Source organism: Daldinia decipiens, assembly GCF_022478715.1.
Source record: "Daldinia decipiens strain CBS 113046 unplaced genomic scaffold F4813scaffold_7, whole genome shotgun sequence".
Lineage (NCBI taxonomy): Eukaryota > Fungi > Ascomycota > Sordariomycetes > Xylariales > Hypoxylaceae > Daldinia > Daldinia decipiens.
This window is the reverse complement of record NW_026054550.1, coordinates 441,759-464,960: the sequence shown is the minus strand read 5'-3', so window position 1 is coordinate 464,960 and position 23,202 is coordinate 441,759. Positions and strand designations below refer to the sequence as shown.

Genomic DNA, 23,202 nt, shown 5'->3' with positions numbered 1-23,202 from the left:
GTTCACCACAACAAGCGAATATGGTGTGTCGCGCGTTTGTGTGGGGTGCGTCCGAAAATAGCAAGGGTGTATGACGATGAAGTGCCAGCTATGCACCCCGAAACCCTCACCCGAGCCAAACAACGAGACCTTGGTGTCACTTTACTAAACGTTAAACCTTGAGCCAAACTGCTTCAGGCCTATAGCGGTAATCCTTTCTTTTCTAATCGATTGGTTTGGGATGAACGGCGTCGACTTGGGACCGAATTGATTACCCAATTCGAAAACCGCAAAGGGGGTTGTACAGCGCGATTCCAACGTATGTATCAACGTACGTATTGTACCTTAATCGGCGAGAGACAGGCACAACGCATCAGTACCATGAAAGATACTTAGAGATATTGTATAGATGTAGTAGATGAAGTAGATGTAGGCCCGATTAGTTCCGATGTACCTATATTGTACCAAAGCAACCGTACCGTGCGTATAGGGCAGGAAAAGGCTAACGCCAACTAAGTTCAGGTTTCTCCTTTCCAGAACAGACCTTCTCCGACGTTCGTTTCTCTCGTGTGTAGTATTGTCTAAGACGAGAGCCAAGGATTCGGTATGAGGATGAGCCAAAAAGCTAAGACAGGTAATAAGAGCGGGACCACAGTTCTGCGTAATAGGCGTAGGATAGTGCCAATTCGCCAATCTGCGAATATCAACAGTTCCCGCGTGGGCCAGCTAGGCTGCCAGGACCAGTAGCCAGGACCCTAGGTTGTGAAAAGACCGTATCGTGTGTAGGTACCTCTTTAGGTCGGTTAGGTATGTTAGGTTAGGTACGTACTGCGTACACCAGATACCAAACACCAGATGTATCGAGGGCCCTAACGCCTGATCTTGGAGGAGCCAAGAGGGCGCGACTAGAGAAACTACTAATAAAGGTTTGGTAGGGGGGAAAAGGCTGTGACAGGACGGCCCTATGCAGTTGTAACAAGGATTTGGCTGTGGGACGTATGTATGGCACTGCGGGATGGAAGATGCGTCAGAGTGATGGATGCTTGTGTTCCCATCAGGCTATCAGAAAAATAAAGCGAGGGTTCGTTCGGGGGTATTGTGATCTGTACCTCTTCGTAGGTAGCAATCAATAAATTTGGGCAGATTTGGGGCACACAGGGCCGGTGGGTGCGTCCGAAAGATTTGTGACTGGAAGATATGCGAAAAATAAGCGGGAAATCAGGGAAGATAGAAAGCAAAATGGAAAACGCCTTCTAGAAAGGTGCAGGTGCTATGGTGCTAGGTATGGTGCTGCTCCCTGCGGCAATTACCTCTGTGCAATTAACTTTGTGCAATTAACTTTGTGCAATTACCTGTTACAGGCCAGCTAGGCATATGGAAGTGGGGGCCACTAGTTGTGCTTATCTGTGCATACCCCGGTATAGTCCACTTTTATATATGCATCTTATCCTAATTCAACCATCAACTTGCTCGCATACTCCTACCTAACTAGATGTTAACTTCGTCTTTTACGACGGCCACTATCCGATATAAATTATTGGCACCGGTTTTCGTTCTAGCAGACCTTATGCTAGAGTCTAATTCGATATCCTAAGTTATCTCAAGCTGGTTCAGCAAGCAATGTTCCAGAGACCGAGGACACAAGAAGTTATATCAAATTGTGACGAGTCATGATCATCTCTCTATACAGTGGATTATTTCTCTAGGATGGACCACAAGAAACATTTCTGGACAGATACTACCCAAAGATGAACTCCTTCCAGTTCCTACCCAGTTTTTCAAGCCCCTCACGCAGTTCCCATCCCTTGACCTTACATATCTTCCTGCATACTTGTTCTAGATACTGGTCCATCTGTTCGCCTGCCGTGTGTAAATCACTCTCAACCAATATACGATCATCAGGGACGGCGCGGATTGCCTCCTCGGCTTTGTCTCCACCTCCCGTGCTCCAATTTATCACGATTGAGAACGAGAAGAAAACCTTTGCTGGTACCGAGGGATGAAGGTATTGCCTAACAACATCAACAGGACCACTGAAAGAATGCATACAAATCCGCGGGGGGTAAGGCTTCGGTCCCTGCTTGATACGATTCTGCTTCGCTGCTCTTTCTTTTCTTCTGTTGATAAACGTGGCATAGCCTTCATCTTCATCTGAAGATGAACTAGAGAAATCTTCCGCCCCTTCAGCAATCTGTTTCCTCTCTCTTCTCGATGTTACTGGTCTTTCGTGTCCTTTCCAGAGTTTGGATATGGTGTCGTAAACCACACCATGTGCCTGAACTCCGTGGACACTTACCGCACGGCCCATCTCACCTGCGAGCCGCAGCTGGGCTTCGAGAATTATAACCTGGTGGGTTATTTGCACTCGATAAGGGCTAAGTTTTCTGCCTTCGCGGCCGCCGGGCGTAAGGCCCGTATCGCGTTGAACTTCGTGGGTCGATGTCCAGCTTTGGGGAAGCCGAAATGCTTTATCTAAGCCGATTTCACCAACGAGGGCAATAGGATATTGTTCCAGGCGGGACTTGGCTTCCCGCAGAAATTCAGAAAGGGGCCGTGGCTCTGGAAGACCCTCGCTAAAGGATACATCTTTTGATGAAGGCAACGGCGTTAACACTTTGTCGTAGTGTGAGATTTTACCAGATGGTGTTCCATCATAGGTTGGGTCCGCAGAGAGGTCGTCGTAGAATTGGTAAGAAAACCACGGGTGCCAACCAAAACACGGAACTAAACGGTCTTCTGCGGAAGACGACGAGACAAGCGAGTCCGAGTCTTTAACGCCAAGCTTAGAGGTCACATTGGCCACAAGCTCTTGGTCTTGGGATCGTGTAGACATAACAGTTAGAGCACGTGCTTTCATGTCCGGTATACTTGATATCGACGTCATCGTGTCGGTTGGATGACAGTGGGCGTCGAAGACTCCAACGTCCCAGGGGAAAGTTTCGGAGACATCCGATCCATCGTGCACTGGTGGTTCCGAAGCAGCGGACGGTCCTTCCTCGCCTAACTGTTGACACATCGCTTGGGTAGCCAACCTTGAGAAGCTGTTCAACGTCTTTTTTTTTTTTAGCTTAGTAAAGCAGACCTCCAACATGCCATCAGGTTTGAGGGATCCTTTGCGGCGAAGGAGCTAAAGTACCTAGACAAATGGGCCAAGATAACGAGGGAACCCCCGATGTCGTAATCTGAGCCAGAGTAGTGTCCGGATTTTGCCGTCAGCAATATTTGTATCCTTGGATGGCTAGATTTGGGATTTGACGTTCGCGTATCGAAAAACCCACAGGTTTAAGCTTCAAACCAGTCGTTAGTAATCTCGCTATTGTTTGTAGGCCTGGATTTAGAGCCTCAGGGGCATCATTTTCCTGATAAGAAGTAATAGAGCAGTAATCAGCATAGTTTATAGCTGTGACTCACATGCAAAGGATCCAGACGGTAAGCAGGGTACTATCTAGAAACGTAGCACAATAATTAAAGGGCTGATTCGAGGTATGGTTTTTGTACCTGACCTGATCTGGTACGATTGCTCTAATAACTTCTGATAGCTGGTTGTGCTGTGCTTTGGTCCCGAAAACATTGACATTCGCCAATGACTGCGCATCTACACTCAATTGATGAATTATCTGAGGGGTTCTATTTTAGATCTCGTGACGTAAGGTAAGATCGCCGCCTTATCCCGTCTACATATGATAGGGCAGGTAGGTATCGTATGCATATGTTATGCATATACTAGTCCTATCCACAGCTCCGTAAAGCCGGGGAGGAATGGGGTTCTAGCGGAAAGGCATCGCGGATTAGTGCCGATCGATTGCCCAGACAATGTAAGTTATTTATTGGAGGAATTATATCCTTTTACCTTATCAAATAGACGGGTATGCGCCGTAGACGTATTTATAGAGTCATGGACATATACTTGTTTCGTTGATAGTATTCGGTATTATACTTGGCACCTTAGTGTTAGGTAGTTATCAGCTATTAGATGTTTGTATCGCCCCCCGGAGCAATTGGAAAGTTTTACATTATGTAGGTAGGTATGTACATAATGGAGATTGAAGTATTCAAGTACCTTACTAAAACACACCTTAATTCCATGGACACTTGGCATGTGAAAGTTGCTTGCCGTTATACTATGTACCTAACTACCTACATGCAACTTACAGCAAGCAGTTTATAATCGAAAGTTTTCATGCAGCCATGCAACCATGCAGCCATGCTACACCACACCCTCTCATGATCGAGACTATATCGAATAGAGTGTCTTAGTCTCGAGTTTCTTCATGTCTTATTACATATTCTCCATCGCTCCCCCCATTCTCTTCATCTGTGTTACCCTCCGCCGACACTCATCCTGATCCTTTTCTTTTCTTTTTTTCCCCTATCAAGTTTTCTAGCTCATCCTCAACGCTGACATATGCGCCAACACAAACATCTGAGATATTTGGATTGCCCTAAATCGCAATAACAATGTGATCCCGACAACTTTTTCAGCTTGTTAATCGTCGCTTAAGTGAAGCGAACAATTCCGCCAGACACAGTTTGCAGGACGTTTTCAATGGCGGTCTTCAGTCCACTACAGTTCTTCATCTTCCCATTCCTCTTCTTCGTCGCCCTTCCGCTTGCCCTCTGCGCCGGCTTCACGACTATCTTAGCATTCATGGTCTTATTCTTACGCTTATTCCTCGTATATTTCGACGTCGGTCTTGAGACCTTGCGCTATGTGTTGGTAGGCCATGCCGCACATCCTCGATCTATGGCACACCGACGGACTCCTTCTGGTACCCAGCCACACTTGCTAGAATCCTCCCCACCATCTTCGCCCGAAGCGCGGCATAGGCGCCGACGCAGCAAGAAACAAGGCAGCTTTAGTAGTGGCTCTGCCACGCCTAGTGGTGGCTTTGATAGTCTTACCTTGACACCCACCGCCGGGCTCGAAAGGGACTTCGAGGGTGTGGGAGGATGGAGATTGGATAGCGTGGATGTCGATGCAGATGCCACGGACCAACAGTGGTACAGTCTTAACTCGCGGCTCGAACTCCCAGACCGCCGCCATCATACCAGATCACACAGTGGAGGTGTTGTGTTGCCAGGAAATAGCGGATTAAACCTTTATATGAAGGGGGCGAATACATCGACGGCCTATGGTTCAGAAGGACTAAGAATATATACATCGCCCAACAGCTCAAGATCAAGAACACCAACAAGTAGCAGGCCACGTAGCTTTACCAAGGTCGACGATAACGAATATTTCCCCATAGTAGAAAAGAAGCATGCTAAAAATGGTCGGTGTTAAGAACAACGAGAAGGATACAACACGTTTGGGAGTTGTTAACAAAAGGGGTTATCTGAGATAATCGGTTTATGTAAAGATTGTCTTGCTGGACAAAAAGGGTTGGCGTTCTGTAAAAACTTTTACGTATGGGTTCGTGGGGGGGGGGGGAAGATTAGGAGTGCGGTCTCAAAATCAGAAGTTATGAACAACAGGGTTGATCTGGATTATCTGGCAAAAATGGGATCTGGCGCTGGTTTGTATCACAACTCAAATATGTTTTATATGTGAATTAGTATGTGTATAAGACTCGAGATAACCTGTGGTATTCCAACAACCAAAGACGCCGAACACCGTGCAGTAACTTTCATAATGTTCATCCCACATAAATCCCCAGAGTTGGAGACTCGGCTAAAGCTCTAACTCTAGAGCGTTTGCCAAAAATAATTAGCGTAGAAGAAGCGCGAGAACTTCTTGTCTATATTTATAACATGAACATCGCCTTTGCGATCGTTATGCACAATGGCTCTGGAGAACTCGCCGTCCTTTTCATCTCGCTCTAGATCGATTCCCAGGCTCCGATATACCTTTAAGCGCAGTAGTACCTCGTCATCGACGGGGTCCCTTCTCTTTGCTGCATCTTCAGGTGATCCTTCTAGTCCCTGCAATTCGAGCTCCTGCAAACGCGCTGCTAGATCGGCCTGTTGGGAAGATAGACGCTCTGCTTCCATCTCTAAATCGGAAACTGCTTTCGCGATGCGGAATTTCTGGGTATCGAGGCGCGAGATCTCGGACGCGTGTACGGATGACGAGTGTGCTGATGTGAGCTCTTCATGTTGTGCCTGGAGTGTGTTGAGGGAACGGCTAAGTTCTAATTTGTTTATGTCAATATGAATTCAACTGGTTAATCAGATGATAGAAGTATCATACTCTTCAGCGAGGTTTCGGCTTCTTTGATTCGAAGCTCTCGCGCTTGATTTAATGTGGATAGAGAATCACTGATGCGCGAAACAGCGAGCTTATCGGGGCCGATATTAAAATTGTTGATTGTATGGTGGATGAGCTAGATGGTGTCAGTAATTTGAATTTGAGATAGAGAAAGAATGGAGTTTCATTACAGTAGCTGGGTCCTCGTCTAGAAGCATCGTGACTGTGTATAACGAATTTGTTCCTTTTGTTGTAATCGTCAATAAGTCCTAAGTCTAGGTATTCGATGTGGTTTTCTCTATGAAGCTAAAAAGTTGGAATGTCGAGAAGTTGAACAAAACAAACCGCGGTATCACCAGGACGACCTAGCGTACATAAAATACCTAGGTACAAGTACATATGTACAATACATACCATGTCCCCCACCTATCGTTTTGCGTCATTAACGCCACAAACATAGCCCACCTTCTGACATGGAGGTGATGACTTGAGAGCTCCCGCCACATTTGGAGGCAGCCGTACTTAATAACTTTGCCGTCGCTAGGACATATTTTCAACAATACTCTCGTATGTTACCTACGAATACATATCCACCGTACGACAAGATATACAACTCGAGCGCGAGTCACATACCCTATAGTGTGTACCATTACTACGACTCTTCCTACTTGAGAAAAACCGCACAATCCGAGCTATACGCTAAAACTCTACCAATACCAATAAGATGACGGCTCTACCTTGTGAGTATGCCTGTCTGTTGCGCTCGGTTTAAGTCGCTCAGGGACTACAAAATTGCTAAATCATACTGTTTTTCTTAATTATAGATGCCGTAGACGCGGAAAGGTACAATCCTCTATAGTTATTCCCCCGCTTTGACTTGTCAGCTAAATTTTATTCCGATAGCCCGCTGAAAGATGCGGAACTCCAAACGTTGCGCGCACAATATGAGAAAGAGGGCGATATGGCCGGTATCCAAACAAAATTCAACTATGCATGGGTACGTCCATATACGCCTTCTCGCAAGAGATACCTCGCAGTATACTCATCATCTCCTGTAGGGCCTAATCAAGTCGAATACTCGAAGCGATCAACAACTAGGTGTACGTCTCCTCTCGGACATATTTCGAGTGTCGCCCGACCGCCGACGTGAATGTCTCTACTACTTAGCACTAGCCAACTTCAAGCTTGGAAACTATGGGGAGGCAAGACGCTATAATGATTTGTTGCTGGATAAGGAACCTGCCAACCATCAGGCGGCAGACTTGCGCAGATTGATCGACGACAAGGTAACAAAAGAGGGCCTTATGGGTGTTGCGATCATAAGCGGTGTCGCTATTGCGGTCGGAGTGGTTGGTGGAATCTTGTTCCGCGGCAAGAGGCGGTAGAAGCTTGGCGGAAGCCTTCGTAGGGAAAGCTCGGTAACATGATAGATCACCGTAAGAGGTTTACGGTTGTGTTGAACTGATGGCGTTGTAACGGCTGGTGTCGGGGAGCCGTATCCCTATCAATACATGTTATAGTAGTTCTGCCTAAGACGTAGGTGTAATCCTAGACCGTCGAGGCAAGGGAACGGTTTTACCGGAGCACTGGTGTTTGGGATCTAGCATCGTGGCATTATGCTACAGTACAAGTATGTCGATTTATATATAAATCACTCAGATCTAGTTCTGATTGGTGTCAAATTCATCGCCCTTACCAAGAGAAATTGGTGGTTTGCGTAATGTTGTTGATGATATCCAGATGACCTCGCGTGACCTTTTCTTCAACGGAATATAAACAACTTCAAGGGGTTAGAATTAGAAATTATCTACATTTGTACTTGATTCATTGGCAACCAAGTATTACAAGTAAGAGGTCTAAAAAAAATCAGTACGATAGGTATTTCAAGCAAACAACCTTGAATTCTGAAGATGTTGGAACCTGAGTCTACATGTAGGTATGTACTTAGGTACCTGCGGACTAATAAGGGCAGAGTATTCCGTACCTAGGTCCATGCACGTTTCTAAGGTTATGTGGCTGTTTAGTACCTAGGTACCCCGTGTGAGGACCTCATTAGGTTAGGTACACCTCATGTAAGGTTGCCCCGCGGTACGTGTATAGGTAGTACTTAGGTACATGTATGTGTAGGTGAACGGGCATTAAACTTTAGGCCAAATATCCACCTGTAAATGACGAAAGGAACCGGGCAACTGACCGTTGCTAACCAGTCACTTCAAAAACCTTAGTCTTAAGCTCCTTGAGGGCGCATTATTTAACACCAAGCGCCATTAAAGCACAAAGACCCTTTCGACTAGTAATATAAATAAGAATCCCCCCCGGCCATTGGATGATTACCACAGAAGCTAGAGCAAGGAGACGCTTGGAGATTCTGGCAGGATAACCCTTGGTACACATGGACTTCAGATCTCTGGCCTTCTAAACTTCCCCGTGGCAAGACGAATATCCTAGCTTCCTTTTCTTCTTCTTCAATATCTCTTGGAAGTTCTCTTTGCCGTCAAACTGCCAACTACCAACATACACAGGTTCGACACTACTCGTGTGATCTTCCGTGACATCCGCTGACGTATTCGTAGCTGGTGCTTGACTCCGAGGTGCGCCACATTTGATACCTTACGATACCACTCATCCAAATTGTTCAGCTGCTAACTGGTGTATAACAGCTGTCGCGAGCCTACCTTTGATATATTTACTACTGTTGCATTTCGTACACAAACTCTGGGTCTAAAATCTGCCTTGCCAGGTATATGATCAACCTAACGTTGCGGCTTGCATATGTATAATCCATACAATCCATACAATCCATACAATCCACCATATCGGACTTCAAACACCCCACGTCAGCCTCATCCAACCTCACCAATTCAACCGACTTCACTACTTCAGTCGCCACTTGCCTAACCAACCTAAGCCCTTTTTGTCTGGACGCGATAGCTTCAAAGAGTTCAGAATCGTCAAGCGATCAATACGTCCACCGTACACTTTGATTTGTCATTCTGGCGTTCCGAGCCCTTCGAGCAGCCGGCCTAGCTATTGGCCTCGGAGTCACTGCCCTCGTCGCCTATCAACAGTCTAGACAGGGTCAGATGGCGTCTAGAACCCACCATTTAGACGCGACGGGCGATCGCGAAGTAGTCTTCTGCCACGGCTGCGATAATGAGTGGTACCGAGATCAACGCCCCAATACTTTAGAATGCCCCCGATGCCACGGCGATATCACGGAGATAGTATGTTGGTTTGAAACATTATGTCGGAGTATCTTACTGATTAACGAGTAGGTTTCACCTGAAAGCGATCCTCGTAACCTAGACGATAACGATTCGCTACCTGGTTTCGGCCAGCACCGCCGCTTCCATCACCCTCATTTCGATTCTGATGAAGACCCCGACGAGGATGACATCGAGGAACACCTACTTCATGGTCCTGGGGGCTTTTATGGCCATCGATCTATATTGCGGTCCCCCGATAGCCAAGGCCTTAGAACCGCCCCCCGAACGGCTCCCGAGAATACCGACCAGATCATGCGCAGATTCACGGAGCTAATATCAGATATAGGAGGAAGCCCCTCCATTGGCCGGTCCGGGCCAGACACACTATTCGGAGGTAGTCAAGCCCCGCGAGTTACGCTTCAAAGGTTTTCCGGTCCCGGTTTCACTGGCGGTGTTAGTAGTGTTACCTTTACGTCCAGTTCCTCACGGGCTCGCCCCGAGCCCGGCCATGGACTTGGATTAGGCCCTGAAGATCCGTTTCAAAGGTAAGGTTTCCTTTCCTGATGCTCAACCTGGAGTATAGCCTGGAGTGTTCCAGGGTTTATATTACATTTGTATAACACATTTATTTTGTGACTTGCTAATATATATGACAGAGTCTTTGGGAATATAATGGGAGACCTAGGTCCTCCTCCCATGGGTCGCGACTCTCCAAATGGTTCAAATCAAACCGGCAGAGAGGGCAATCCCCGCCAGCCAGCAGATTTTTCGTTAGCTCTAAGTCAGCTAATAGCGAGCCTCATAAATCCTCACACAGTTCATGGCGATGCGGTTTATTCTCAGGAGGCACTAGACCGCATCATCACGAGTCTCATGGAGGCAAACCCGCAGTCAAATGCGCCAGCACCTGCTTCGGAGGAGGCTATTGCAAATCTACCAAAGAAGAAGTTAAATGAGGAGATGCTAGGGCCTGAATTGAAAGGCGAATGCACTATATGTATCGATGAGGTGAAAGCAGGGGATGAAGCCGTTGTGCTACCGTGTAAACACTGGTTTCACGAACAGTGCGTCGTCTTGTGGTTGAAACAACACAACACATGTCCTATCTGCCGCGCATCCATCGATGGTGAGGCTGCTGGCCGTCCCGTTAATGCGGCCTCGGATGCACAGCCTGGACCGTCTGGTACTTCGTCTCAGCACCGAAGACGAGATGGTGCTCCGTCGATAAGCCGCATGAGATCTGATCAGACTAATTCTCCAAGCCGAGCGTCAACGTTGAGACGAGACTCGAACTCGCCCCCGACGCACTCTGGAACGGGCTCGGCCAGGGTTAGAAGCCCTTCTCCTTCCAGCCGTCGTTCGGCGCAAAGCGATAGGACACGTGATGGAAGAGGTTCTATCGGCGGCCCATTTCATTGGATTAGAGACCAGTTCAGAGGAGACAGACGCTAGTAAATATATACTTGCTCGGTCGTTTCAGCCTTTCGGAGTCTTCTACTACATTTGGAATGAAGCATTTTGGCATTGTTTGGTGATAATCCAAAACACAACAGCGCGGGTTTAGCGAGGATCATAGGTATCCTAGATTTGATGAAGTTCCACGAAAAAGCCGCGACCTTATGAATCATGTGGCTAGAGTCTTTTACCATAGGAATGGCGTGTCCAATGGGTTGGATCTGGGTTTAGGGGTCGCCTAGATCACATCCCAGTATCTTTGCGAGGACCCCCTTCGACGGATCATTTCTTTTAGGGGCTTTCCAATTGCCCAGGCCGATGGATAATGAAGATTACTTGAGAACTGTGAAGTATACAGGCCTGGTAAGGAGGTTTAGGACGAGACTATTGTCCACGCGGCTTTCGGGGTAGCAAAAGTGGATTAGGGGTCTTCGCTGAGTTAATAGATCTCCACGCGTTCATGAGTACCTAATTAATTCTGCGGTGAATTAACGCAACACAAGTCTGCATTATGAGTCTTTGTCTACCTTGGTAATTAATATGACATGGTCGTTTCCGTAACCTCGTATTCTATATTATCTATAGACTATATCATCTACAGAGTTAGTTCGCCTACATTTTCCCTTAACAAATTATTAATTAATCAGGCGGTTACTTCACAATACTTCTGAGACCTTTCAGGAGCTATAATGTGAAGTATTTGAAACGCCGAAGGGCCGAGTCGTCTAAGAAAGTGTTCAACGTACATAATGGGATTGATTCTTTACACAATAGAGTTGTCGAGTCTCTAAGTCTTGCGTATAATGAATAAGTTCTTTATTCTATCATGTCGGGAATTAATCAAGGCTTGGCGCGTTTCAGCACGAGAAGCATCTTTCATCCATTGTTTTCGATATCTCTATATCTAGGCATTCTGCCCTTCGCTCCGGGGTTGCCGGATGTTTTCCCGGTCCAGGCAGACGATGAGTAGTGAGCGGCCATCGTGCTGCGAGCTACGAAGAGTCTGCCTTCTTTATATATACTATCAACTACCTCGTATATATGGGACGGGTTTCGTTGGTTTTTATTCTTATACTATACGATGGATATACTAGGTATGGCGCAAGCGGAGTTCTAATATCTACATCGAACGTATAAGGTGTTTAAGTGTATAGATATCTCGGAGAGCATGCACGCGCTCACTGGACGTTACGAATTCGTCATCACGGTCAACTAAGAACGAGGAAACCCCTACAACGATCTAAATAACAAAATGACTGGGGAAGTACCCCTAATTTTTTTTATTGATTTTCTATGGAATTTTCTAAACTTGGCTTGGTAAGTTGATACAGCACCAGCTGATTATACTCACCAGAAAGCCAGAACAATAACAAAGGAACAAGATAAAGAACAAGGAACAATGCCTTGAAGATCCATGGGAATAGGTTTGCATAAGAGTCCAGCTCCCGAACCCTAACTTATCTCTCGGTACTCACCCAATGACTTCTAATAGCAACGTATCAAGGTATGTCGGTGGCTGACATCACAGAATCGCACGTCGTGTCTTCGAGTATCTTACCAACGGGCCTAGAGATACAATAACGTGCTAGGCAAAGATTACAGGTCGATTTACTAAGTTCTGAGACGAATTCCTAACCGTTTCCAAGGATGTCGAAACAAGTTTTGCAAAGTTAGGAAATCGCCTCTCAGGACCGCCCTGACACGACGGCGTACGATATTACCCTTACCATAGTCGAGCATGAGTAGAGAGTAGTTCCAGGTACGTGCTCACCTTTCCACCGAGACAAAGTCGTCTCGAACTTAGCGCCGGCGGCACAGCTGCCGGTACGGATACGCAAGCTGCCGAACGAGGATCGGCGTGTAGGTATCGAGGGAGATATCAAAGTCAGAACCGTTGCCGGTCGGATTGACGCTGTAGTAGAAGCGCCCGTCGTGTCCCAGGAAGTAGTACCGATCGCGTAGGTAAACGATGCGAGCCAGCAGCTCCGGACGGAGATCCCAGCTCCCGCGGGTTATATGCACGCCGTCGCGCTCGGCGAGCTCGTGCAGGATCCGGGAGGAAACCCGCTCGCCGTTCTGCACCGCCAGCGTCACCCGCGCGCGGACCTCGTCGACGGGGAGTCGCCGGCCTTGGCTGTGCGTGTAGCACTCTCGCTGTCGCCGCAGCTCCTGTCGTCGGCGATCGCGCGCGGCTTCCCGGCGCTCCCACTCGCGCCGGGTCATGCCTGTGCGCAGGCCCATCATTCTAGCGATGAACGCAAAGGTTGCGTGGGTGATGCCGTTTTCGAAGGGGCGTCGGGATCGGGTCGAGGTAGATCGAGATGGAGGCATGGTTGTGAATAAGAAGCAAGGAGTCTCCGTAAGTTTTTTTTTTTTTTACTTTTCGTACAAGTGTACTTTATGGTGTGGTGTTGGGGTGTTGTTGATAGGAGTATGCTATCTTGGTATGATGCCGAAAAGAAAACTCCATGGAAGGGAATTTGCCTACGTATATGTAGGCGAGGGAAACGTAGCAGATACATTATCGTTATTCCGGAAACTGGAGATTGTTTTTGGAGGAGAGGCTTTTTTGCTAACATGGTGGGTGTTCTTCGACTTCGGCTCTGATAGTGGATAATGGTATTTGGAGGAGGTTGATATACGATGAAAGGGGACAGACTGGTTGTTTGGGAACAGCCTTCTGTACGCTGGGTATATATCGCTGGAATTTCCTCTGTTTTTCGAACCGTACATTTCTCGGGCAAGTATGGACTGGTATCTGGTTCTTTACGACGGAGTTACGATTTCATTCATAAGGTATACCTATATATTAGGTACCTAGGTAACGCCAAGGGTATCTTATAGACTAGGCGACTATCAAGCGATAGGGGAAGGGTTTGGAATACGGAGGGTCGGTTGGTTTGAGTTGGCTTTTGGAGAATTTCCTACTTTTTGGAAGGTATATACTCTCATATAGGGTGGTAATAGAAAAATATAACCATAAAGGGGGCATTGCGTCTCATTACATTGACGAGAGAGTTGGCTTCAAGCTACAATATAATACAACCACGATTGACACAGCAAGGCTGTGGTATTGATTTACTTTCTTGTATTACGAGGTTAAGAAGATAGAGTTGATATTATGCAACCTTAATAAGAGCCTATCTAACAGATATTCAGAGCCTTAAATACCTAGGTAGATTAGGTACTTACCTGTCAACAATTATTGAGCACCTCGGCCTTTACTACCCTCCCTCTGAAAAGAAATATATAAAGGACCTTACCTCGAGGCCTTACTTAGTTTCGAATCTGGACCTGGTTTCGAATCTAAGGCTTAGCGGTATAGGTTAGGACTCTTTCCGGTGAGAAGAGGGATGACGAAGAAAAAACTTGCTCTCGAGCACTCCTTTACTTCGCATGGTAACATATGATCTTTAATACTATTGTGGAATATTACGGCAAGTACACTATTCACTCATGAAGGGGTCTTCCATCTTTAGCAAAAAGAATCATAAAAAAAGTCAACTCATATCAAAAGGAAAATAGTTAGGCATGTTTCCCTCCAAGAATTACGACATGGGGTATTGCTCCAAACTAGTTCAACTAGTTCATCCTGAGTGACGTTTTCCGTCCTTGGCAAGCAAGTAACCAGTACCGTGGGATTATTGACTTCCTCGCTTCTTAGATGCCTTAGTAGTTGTACTCTGTGCGGGACTGGTTGAGGCACTGGTGCTTTCACTTTTCTTCCGCAGTATCTTTGGCCCATTGGAACTGGCTGTAGTGGCAAAGGCTGTGCCGGGCACTGGATTCCATCCGTCTTTTTCTAACTTCCATCCCTTAGACGAATCGTCACCTGCCATTGTGTTGGTAGAGGGGTTATGCTGAAGGGGAAGATGGTTCGATATGGTAGGTGATGTCCGTTGGGGGGGGGGGGTGGTTTGTGAAGTTGTTGCGGTGGTGTTATCCCAGAGGCTAGAGGTCAGGTTAGACGCCTACCTAAGAATTTATATAGAACTCCATGTGAAGCAATACTCATGATTCATCTATCTGGAAAAGTTTTAGTGAGATAACTTATATTACAAAAAACGTTGTTTCTAATTGAATTGAGCGGAGTAGCTACTCTCTAGTTACGAAGTCACAGATATATCCATAGACTACATCGTGACTTTTCACGAGACGAACCTAAAGAGTACGAAAACAACTTAGTTATTTTCCAGGTAACTCTTTACTATGGTGGCTAGTGAATATACATACCGGGAACATTCTTTGTTATAGATGCTTCATTAAGAGTGCTGATAAGACCCGGAAGAGTGCAAGTTCAAGTTCAAATTCAAATATTGAGTATACGTCCACAATCAAGAAAAGGGGCATGTACAAGCCGCAACGTGGCTGTGCCAGTATGTGATGACTACCTACCTAATTAAAGAACTGCCCCTATTCTTGGAACCCAACCTTTGGGGTCTTCCATATTGGGTCATGCTTCCAGCTTGCAGGGACTGCATAGGTATACTACATACAATCAATATGGTAGTATTGCATATTACCCTGGACGGTCCGTGTCCCCTATTTCTTGATTATCGACTGTACGATCCTAACGATAAATTAATTAGGCAATATATCGTCGTATGATTAAGAATAATTATTCATCGTCTATAAATACGCATATCGTACTATCCTACACGTGTAGTCGAAAAAAAGGCCACTCGGAAGACCGGCAGAGATGAAGACAATGACAATAAACTGATATATGTAGAAGTACCTAGGTTAGGCTAGCTGGTCAAGATTGATTGTGTAAGCTGGTGCTAGTGACGATGTGTCTATGTAACAACAGCCCACTCGCTGCCTCCAATCGGTCTCGGCATTTCTGTCAGATATCATGAATAAGTGCGTCGCCTCGACCTTCTTTTCGAACTCACCAGGCCGCCATTCTGTACTCCAGCTTTATATTACTGCTCGATGATACCCCCGTAAGCAGCCGCGCCTTGGGATCAGCCAATGGGCGCGTTTTTTTTCGGTCGAATTCGAGCGTCTAGAAAGATGCAGGAAGCACCACACTGCAGTATTGTCTTACTTACTTCTGCTTTAGCACGATTTCATATTAAAGTTGGTATTGCTGGCGTAATCTGAGGGCGGAGGTTGAGATAGTCTCTTCAATACCGCCACTCGGAAGCCCAACCAGGATGCACGTATGGTCAGCAGGGAAAGCCGGGATGCATCAGCATTGACGTCTAAGCCTGACCCTTCCCCCCGGAGTCGATCGATCGCAGAAGCCTAGCCTTGTCGGATACCAGCGATAGTAGTGCACACGGTTAATCTGAGCGGACTACCCCGGACTGGGGGGGTGAAACAGTTCGTCGCGGCCCAACGAGGGATTTCACACCCCCCCGCTTGCTACCAGCACCTTGGGCCGGCCTCGGCTGTCAATATGTGACTGGTTCATTCGTAGGTCGTCTTACTTGCATGTTCTTGGGCAGGGGTCGCTGTTAAGCTTCCGATGGATCGCTCTACTATCCGATGTGCTGGGAGTTGATATGATTGGATGTTGTTCTTTAAGAATTATCCTTGAGCTATTCGGAAGTGTTACAAGTCGAGGTCCTGCTTTGTAGTAGAAGATGTTGCTATACCTAACTTCTGAGTCGCGGTCCCGAGATGGCTTTTAGAACCCCCGTTCCAAACTATAAGGTAGATCTTGCATAACGTAGTTGGACTCTTGGACATGGCCCCTATGAAGTTACCCTCCAGTCATAATAATTCAATTGGTTAGGTAGATAGTCTGCTTTTTAGTCAACTTAGATTAAGTCACCTACATAGGACAAGTAAAATACTCCGAGCCTAGGTTAGTCAAGTAGGCAGATTTCGAATACTGATGAGTAACGAGGCACTATCCTCTAGCTCTGACTGTTAGGTTGATATGCTGCCCCTTAATCTCCGGTGATTTGAATACGCGTATACGAATGTATCTTACTGTCTAACAACTTATAGAATTGTCCTAGTTGGCATATTCCAACTAGAGTACTAGTCGTCCTATGCGCCATAGCTGTGCACCAGGTTGTCTTAGGGTAAACATTAGACCTGCTAGTTAGGGTAAATAGTTCTTTCACGTTTTCCGAATGTTAACAATTCCATAATCATGATCATTGTGACCATCTCATTCAAGTGCTAAGGCGCAGAGGACCATAATGAAGCCGCCCAGCAAGAGTTATCTTGCCCCAGAATCTATAGAACCCACAAACTATTCCAGATCTTGCTAACGTCTTACCTTCACATTTTTCATCGGAGCCCGAACGGCCGAGCATACCAGCTAACCCAGACATATTCACCGCCGTCGTGGCAAAAGGGCATATATGGTACCATCGCCGTCTCACACACCCTCTTTATTACCGATTCCTTTTAAACTAGGAAGACGCTCAACAGCTCGAAATATTCGGTATTTATTAGAGGCGTTATCGTATGGTCTTGAACCATGACTGCATCAATACCGGAAGCACAATATGGTTACACATCGATCGAATTTGGTGTTGAAGGTCGTCTATAGGGTGTAGAGATTTCAAGCTGTACATAACAGGGCGCCGTAGCGGTGAAATATCGGAGCCGAGGCTCTATAGAGAAGTCTCAGGGAGGTGGCAATTCCCATTCAATGAATTTAGTTATGGCGACCAGGCAGACGATGCTGATTCTCGCGAGGTTGGGCTTGGCCAGTAATTGTATGGAGCTCATCCACTTCTCCGTGTCGAATATAGAGGCCCCCCAACGCCGCCCTTAACTGAAGGCGACATTGTAACTTGACTGGGGCAACATAATGCGATCGGTCAAAAGCTACGAAGCTGTTTAGAATCGACGAACAAGCTTTGACATGGAAGAAGATATCTTATTCAGCATATAATATCGGTGTTTTGTTTTTAGAACGCTGAGTAATGCCTATGTCTTATATTATTCGTCAATGCACCATGTTTAGTCAACCCGACGAATGCAGAAGAGATGCAGAGCCTGACGCAACTCCAGAATAGGCAGCCCGACTTTACCATGAGGTCGGCTCACTACCAGACCCTCGGGGACGAAGTTATTGGTCCTTAGTGCTTAGTACCTGCGAGGCTAATACGATTCCTATAGCCATATAGCTAGACAGCGTGGCGGGATTTGACCAGGCTGATGAGAGCAAATCCCGTTAACGAGAGTCGAACGACTCGAGAAGAACTCTAGAAACCCGTGCCTGTCAGACTGAGTCCCGTTCCACATAATCGCCTGCATACGATTATACTTCTCTGCCCATGACATGCATGATTAAAGTAGTAACCAAGTCTCTATTTTATGGAATAAGTCGAGTGGAATCGGGATGCAGGCTGGGGGGCATCTTGTAGAAATCTTACTAATTATCTTAATAGAAAAGGTCAGAACTTAAGCCGTGAATCTATGACAAGGCCTGCGCCCTGTCACATTACGACTTGCCCCAATCAATATGCATTGACGTAATCTCGTTCTAGACTGGGTTAGCACGAGGGTAACTGTAACTAGATTCAACCCCTAGGATTGGATGTTGGACTCAGGGGAGGGGGGGCCGCCGCCGCCTAAAGTTACCTAACTGGAATATACTATTGTAAATACTATTGTAAATGAACGACATCGGTGTTTCGTCGTCGTTGAAGATTCTGCCAAGTTCTAATATTAGATTTACTTTAACGACAAGAAGAATATATCGAGTAACAATACCCGAGTAACGATAACTTGGCCGGCGATAACCAAACGGGTAACAGGTAATAACTATGCTAGGTTAACTAGTTCTTATCTTCCGGCTTAGCCGGGGGATACCATAAATCATCACGTATTGCTAAAGGCCATGATGTTTAGTTCTTGCTCACGATACTAACAAATCGGCGAAGATTTAGAAAGGCGACCGATAAATTAGCCCATGCTGTCATCCAGTTAGTAGTTGGTCAGTGTATCAGTCAGTTAGTCAGACAGCGCAATTTTTCGGCATTTCTAATCGAAGTTGCAGATTCATATCGCCCTCCGACTCTACGACTTGTCATCCATGACCCATTAAAGATCCCTACCCATTTCCATCCGCGGGCTGAATCCCTGTCTGACGCGGCACCCCTTCGGCACCTAAAGAGCTTAGCTAGACCGCTTGCGGGGGGGGATCCGTTAGGTATCCAATTAATGGGCTGTATTAAGTACAGTGTCTTAAAGTTATATTTATTAGTGCAATACACCGACATGCATGAGCTCAACTTACCTACTGCACTATCACGGTCAGAAGTATCTCACTACTCGATAAAGACGCTTTTATACGTACAAGTACAAACAGGCCAAGGCTTATATTTCATGTAGGTGTAGACCGGGCATGACGTGACGTCCCAAGGACTGCAGCAAGTGAGCCAAGGAGCTGGGCCAAGCAATCTATGCGTTAGCTTTCTATGTATGAGTTTGTATCGGGTCAAGGTTGTATTATAACAGGTACGGTATAGTATAATGATACAAAGCCTGTAATTATTGTAGGTAATAAGATGCATTTAGGTATGTAGCTCACCACAAATACATAAACCTCCATCCATGTTAAGGAGGCGAGGTAGAATACACAATGTACTTTGAAAAGTATATGTGTATGTATGTTGTATGTATGTTGTATGTATGTTGTATGTATGTTGTATGTGTGTGTCAACTGACATATCTAATATGATACATTAAATATGATACTCTTTTAACCTACCTATTATCTATTATCTATTATTTATCTATTATCTATTCCTATTCCTATTACTTATTCCTATTCCTATTCCTTATTCCTATAATAGCTTTAAACTATTTAACCTTAAGTAAGTTAAACCTTACCGTTAAATCGTGCCGAAACTCTTCCTGGTCTTTTCCCAAATCGAATCCCCCCAGCCGATCTTCTTCGATCCCCAATTAAATTTGCTAAATTCCTCGAAAAACGGGAACAAAAACAAAAACAAAGAGTCTTGGCTTCTTCCCTCAATTGTCACTTTGTGTTTCTTTATATCCATCCATTCCCAATTTCCGCCAACACCCCAACCTTGTCTAATCGATCAAGCCTCATTAGACGATTAGACGATCAGACGATCAGACGATCAGCTCTTATTCCCGGATGCGCCACCTGCAGTTCTGTGTTCAGCCTCAATTGAATCCTTCCGGGCAGATTGCAGCCATTGCAGCCATTGCAGCCATTGCAGCATACCAGAAACAGAACCAGAGACACCAGAGCAACGCGCATGTCGTCATCTCAGGTTCCGACGGATTTGTTGTACGGCAGCGGAGGATACTCTGCAAACTCTAGAAACTCTAGAAACTCTGGAAACTCTGCCAATTCCGCTGCCTCCGCAACCTCTGCTTTGTCGCCAATTACAATACTTACACCGACCTCGGCCAGCACAGTCTACACCTCGCCCGATTCGGCAATTCAGCCTTTTTTCGGCCCCAAGTCTGAACCTGAAGATGGCGACGGCACGAGCAGCGGAGGTAGCGTCACCGCCGTACCTCCGTTCTCCGAACCCCTAAAGAAGAAACAGAAGCGCAACAAACCGACACTATCGTGTTATGAATGTGTTGAACGGAAGACGAAGGCAAGTAAATGCTGCATGCAATTCTAACCATTAAACATTAAATTAAAAAAATATTTTCCGATGCCACGTTTCTGCGTCTAGCCAGTGTTAGACCACATTGATTTCCTTTTCCCCATGGTTGCGTCAGTATCACGTAGCACTACGGAGAAATAATGTGCATCAAATTATTCAAAATTTTATGCATTTCTTCTTCTTCTTCTTCTTTTTAATTTCCCATTGACTAGGTCATGTCTCGGGAGAGAAAACGATAACAACGGGAAACTAACGACTCTATTATAAGCCGTTGTTGAAATAAGTTTCTATAAAAGAGGAGGAATAGCAGTATAACGTCAAAGCAACACAACACCTTGGGGTATGGAGGGACTTCGACAGAGCATCAGCATGCGTTGTGTTGCAACCGAAACTAGCGTGACTTAGAAGAATTATCTTTCTACCTTCAGTCGACTGCTATGGTTCTACATCCGCAGCTACTAACATGTCCGGCTTCGAGTTTAGTGCGATCGAGGTAGACCTCACTGTTTAGCTTGTAAGCATACTTACAATCTTCGATCCTCTTACACGATCTTATGTTTACGAGGTCCCGTCAGGTATAAAACGACAAACGGAATGCAAATATGCGCACGTGGCAAACCTCCTCGAGTAAGCCGTTACCGTTTAGAAATAGCTTGGTTGAAAGGAGGCAATGCGACTAACACGTCCCAGAGAGACATCGCGGTCGGCCACCAACGGCCGCAGGATGACGAAACCACCGAAGAAGAAGGTGACGATGAGTGGGATGAGGCCTTCGATTCCAAATATAGCAGATAGAGGTATTCCCATCAGTCGGATGACATCTCGTGGGTCCGTAGAACTGTCAACAGGGCTCCTCTCTAACGTGTCTCTATCCCACCCAACAGCATCCAATGTCTTTGGGGTGGGCTCAGAACATCCTTTCGCCAACTACTGGACTTGCGAGGGTGGACTCCCCGAGGTCATCGGGGTTCTACCCGACAAGTTACAGACCGATATCCTCATCAGCCAGTACTACGATTGCGTGGACCCGGTCTATCCCATGATCGATCGCCATACGTTCTATCTCGAGTACGAGCACTTCTGGTCCTTACGAGATTCCGATAAGACCGATGCTGCTTTCGTAGGCTTGCTCTTCACCATGATGGCTCTGGGAACGCAATTCGTGATGACCACGAATCCTAAAGATCGCAAGCAAACTGCCGAGTTCTACGCCTCGGCGGGCAATCAGGCGTTACGTATGTCCTCTTATTTAAATACGGCTTCGTTACGCTCTGTTCAAGCTATGGTTCTAGTTGGCTATTTCTTGATAAACGACAACCATGCGTCAGACGGCTGGGCCTTTTCAGGCTTGTTATGTACGTGCACCCCCTAAGTGCCTAGCATTTCCCCCTTACGCTCTTAAATAGGGGGGCGAGATCCTCCATTAAAAATGACTAGGAAAGCCTCAAGCTTGTTTAGCACTGTCTATACCTTGTAAAGGGGTTGGGTGCACTAGGTTATTACATAGATAGCACGGACGGAGAATTGCTAACTCTAAGCGGTACAGTGAGGCAAGCTTATGCGATGGGTCTGCATAGGGACCCGAATATAGGTAGGCTGAGGTAGCTATTAGTAACGGTGCGCTCCGAGAAGCTGATGCAAAACTTCCAGTGGTCCCTGGCGCAAGCGAATTCGAAAAGCAACAACGGCGCAAGCTCTGGCAAGCCGTCCTCGTGCAGGATACCTTTCTAACGGTGCTACTCTCGCTACCTCCCAACGCCACGCACACGGACGTCAAAGTCGAGGACTTCGTCGACGACATATCCGGGTTCGGCGAGTCGAACCCGATCGACACGGCATACATCCGCGGGTCCTGGATGCTAGCAAACCTAGTCCAAGAAACCATCTCCAGCCCGCGCTCTCTCGACGTACCCATCTGCTCCACGCAGCGGCAGAAGTCGAAACTGGTGGCGGACTTCCGCGCCGTCTACCGTTCGTTCCCCGACGTGTTCCGGTCGTGGGACCAGGAGAGCATCGCGCAGCTCGCATGCACGAACAAGCGCGTGGTGCGGCAGACGCTGTTTCTGAGTAGCAACTACTACCACAACCTCATGCTAGTGCACGCCTCCGAGAGCCCCGACGTCCCTGTTAACATCCGCGCGACGCTCGAGGCCGCGCACGAGGCCATCACGTGTTTCTTCGTGCTGTGCACGCTGTTCGACCCCGAGGCGAGGGTGTGGTGGGTTTTTCACCACAGGGCGTTTTTAGAGGCCCTGTGTATAGGGAGCGTGCTGCGCGAGGCGGGGAGAGATCCGGCGACTTCGGATCAGTTCCTGAGAGATCCGCTGTTTGCGAGGGCGAGGGCGGATATAAGTACGTTCTCTCTCTTTCTCCCAGGTCCAATAGGCTTTTTGGTATTTGGTTTCGATCCTCGAGTGCTAACGGGCTTCCTAGCGCGGATGGTCCAGATCATGAAGATGATGGCGGATGGCGAGTGGGGCTCTGATGACGCGAGGACGAGGGTGGCGGTTTTGAGCGAGTTCTTGTAGATATTACGGTAGGTAGGGTAGGTTGGGTAGGTGGGTGGGTGGTTGTGAAGATGGGGTGGTGGTGGTAAAAGAGGGCGAGGGGGGGTGGGGTGAACTTGTATATAGACTCTAATGCACATTATGATCATCGTACCTGATATATAATTGCCGTTTTACAACAAGCCGGGCGTGTCGGTATGTTGTTTCCTGGGCAGGCATTAGATGATATCTCTTTTGACGTTGCGTATTATGAATTATTATCAGTCGCAAGGGACGTGGTTCATATCTCCTTAATGAGT

The 23,202-nt window shown here is 46.7% G+C and overlaps 7 protein-coding genes across 7 annotated transcripts; 4 read left to right on the top strand and 3 right to left on the bottom strand.

Annotated features, from left to right (window-relative positions):
- Positions 1–1,392: 1,392 nt before the first annotated feature.
- Positions 1,393–3,428, bottom strand: F4813DRAFT_314160 (Cut9-interacting protein scn1). Its single transcript, XM_049240913.1, has 3 exons — positions 3,391–3,428; positions 3,116–3,266; positions 1,393–3,031 (listed from the first exon to the last, which is right to left on the bottom strand). The coding sequence occupies exon 3, from the start codon at positions 2,993–2,995 to the stop codon at positions 1,718–1,720; it is 1,278 nt and encodes a 425-aa protein (XP_049102089.1). The 5' UTR covers positions 2,996–3,031; positions 3,116–3,266; positions 3,391–3,428; the 3' UTR covers positions 1,393–1,717.
- Positions 3,429–3,986: 558 nt separating this feature from the next.
- Positions 3,987–5,520, top strand: F4813DRAFT_351047 (uncharacterized protein). Its single transcript, XM_049242364.1, has one exon. The coding sequence runs from the start codon at positions 4,526–4,528 to the stop codon at positions 5,261–5,263; it is 738 nt and encodes a 245-aa protein (XP_049102088.1). The 5' UTR covers positions 3,987–4,525; the 3' UTR covers positions 5,264–5,520.
- Positions 5,521–6,507, bottom strand: F4813DRAFT_351046 (Spc24-domain-containing protein). Its single transcript, XM_049242363.1, has 3 exons — positions 6,358–6,507; positions 6,170–6,302; positions 5,521–6,110 (listed from the first exon to the last, which is right to left on the bottom strand). Exons 1-3 carry the CDS (start codon positions 6,382–6,384, stop codon positions 5,665–5,667), a joined length of 606 nt encoding a protein of 201 aa, XP_049102087.1. The 5' UTR covers positions 6,385–6,507; the 3' UTR covers positions 5,521–5,664.
- Positions 6,508–6,620: 113 nt separating this feature from the next.
- Positions 6,621–7,952, top strand: F4813DRAFT_351044 (mitochondrial fission 1 protein). The gene is made up of 4 exons (XM_049242362.1): positions 6,621–6,906; positions 6,991–7,009; positions 7,070–7,163; positions 7,225–7,952. Exons 1-4 carry the CDS (start codon positions 6,891–6,893, stop codon positions 7,549–7,551), a joined length of 456 nt encoding a protein of 151 aa, XP_049102086.1. The 5' UTR covers positions 6,621–6,890; the 3' UTR covers positions 7,552–7,952.
- A 1,297-nt stretch (positions 7,953–9,249) lies between these two features.
- On the top strand, positions 9,250–11,098 carry F4813DRAFT_401079 (uncharacterized protein; the record flags this gene model as incomplete). Its single annotated transcript, XM_049248357.1, has 3 exons — positions 9,250–9,390; positions 9,442–9,917; positions 10,029–11,098. 3 exons carry the CDS (start codon positions 9,250–9,252, stop codon positions 10,822–10,824), a joined length of 1,413 nt encoding a protein of 470 aa, XP_049102085.1. The 3' UTR covers positions 10,825–11,098.
- A 1,173-nt stretch (positions 11,099–12,271) lies between these two features.
- Positions 12,272–13,558, bottom strand: F4813DRAFT_401077 (uncharacterized protein). The gene has a single exon (XM_049248356.1). It carries the CDS (start codon positions 13,156–13,158, stop codon positions 12,628–12,630), a length of 531 nt encoding a protein of 176 aa, XP_049102084.1. The 5' UTR covers positions 13,159–13,558; the 3' UTR covers positions 12,272–12,627.
- A 6,475-nt stretch (positions 13,559–20,033) lies between these two features.
- Positions 20,034–22,924, top strand: F4813DRAFT_386986 (fungal-specific transcription factor domain-containing protein; the record flags this gene model as incomplete). The annotated part of the gene is made up of 5 exons (XM_049246498.1): positions 20,034–20,353; positions 21,087–21,751; positions 21,943–21,987; positions 22,047–22,748; positions 22,830–22,924. 5 exons carry the CDS (start codon positions 20,034–20,036, stop codon positions 22,922–22,924), a joined length of 1,827 nt encoding a protein of 608 aa, XP_049102083.1.
- Between the last annotated feature and the right edge of the window lie 278 nt (positions 22,925–23,202).

Coding starts and splice junctions, on each gene's coding strand:
- F4813DRAFT_314160 (XM_049240913.1), bottom strand. CDS start 2,995: ATGTGTCAACAGTTAGGCGAGGAAGGACCGTCCGCTGCTTCGGAACCA.
- F4813DRAFT_351047 (XM_049242364.1), top strand. CDS start 4,526: ATGGCGGTCTTCAGTCCACTACAGTTCTTCATCTTCCCATTCCTCTTC.
- F4813DRAFT_351046 (XM_049242363.1), bottom strand. CDS start 6,384: ATGCTTCTAGACGAGGACCCAGCTACT. Junction 6,303..6,357: donor TAGACGAGGACCCAGCTACT/GTAATGAAACTC, acceptor GACACCATCTAG/CTCATCCACCATACAATCAA. Junction 6,111..6,169: donor AGCCGAAACCTCGCTGAAGA/GTATGATACTTC, acceptor TAAACAAATTAG/AACTTAGCCGTTCCCTCAAC.
- F4813DRAFT_351044 (XM_049242362.1), top strand. Junction 7,164..7,224: donor CAAAATTCAACTATGCATGG/GTACGTCCATAT, acceptor CATCTCCTGTAG/GGCCTAATCAAGTCGAATAC.
- F4813DRAFT_401077 (XM_049248356.1), bottom strand. CDS start 13,158: ATGCCTCCATCTCGATCTACCTCGACCCGATCCCGACGCCCCTTCGAA.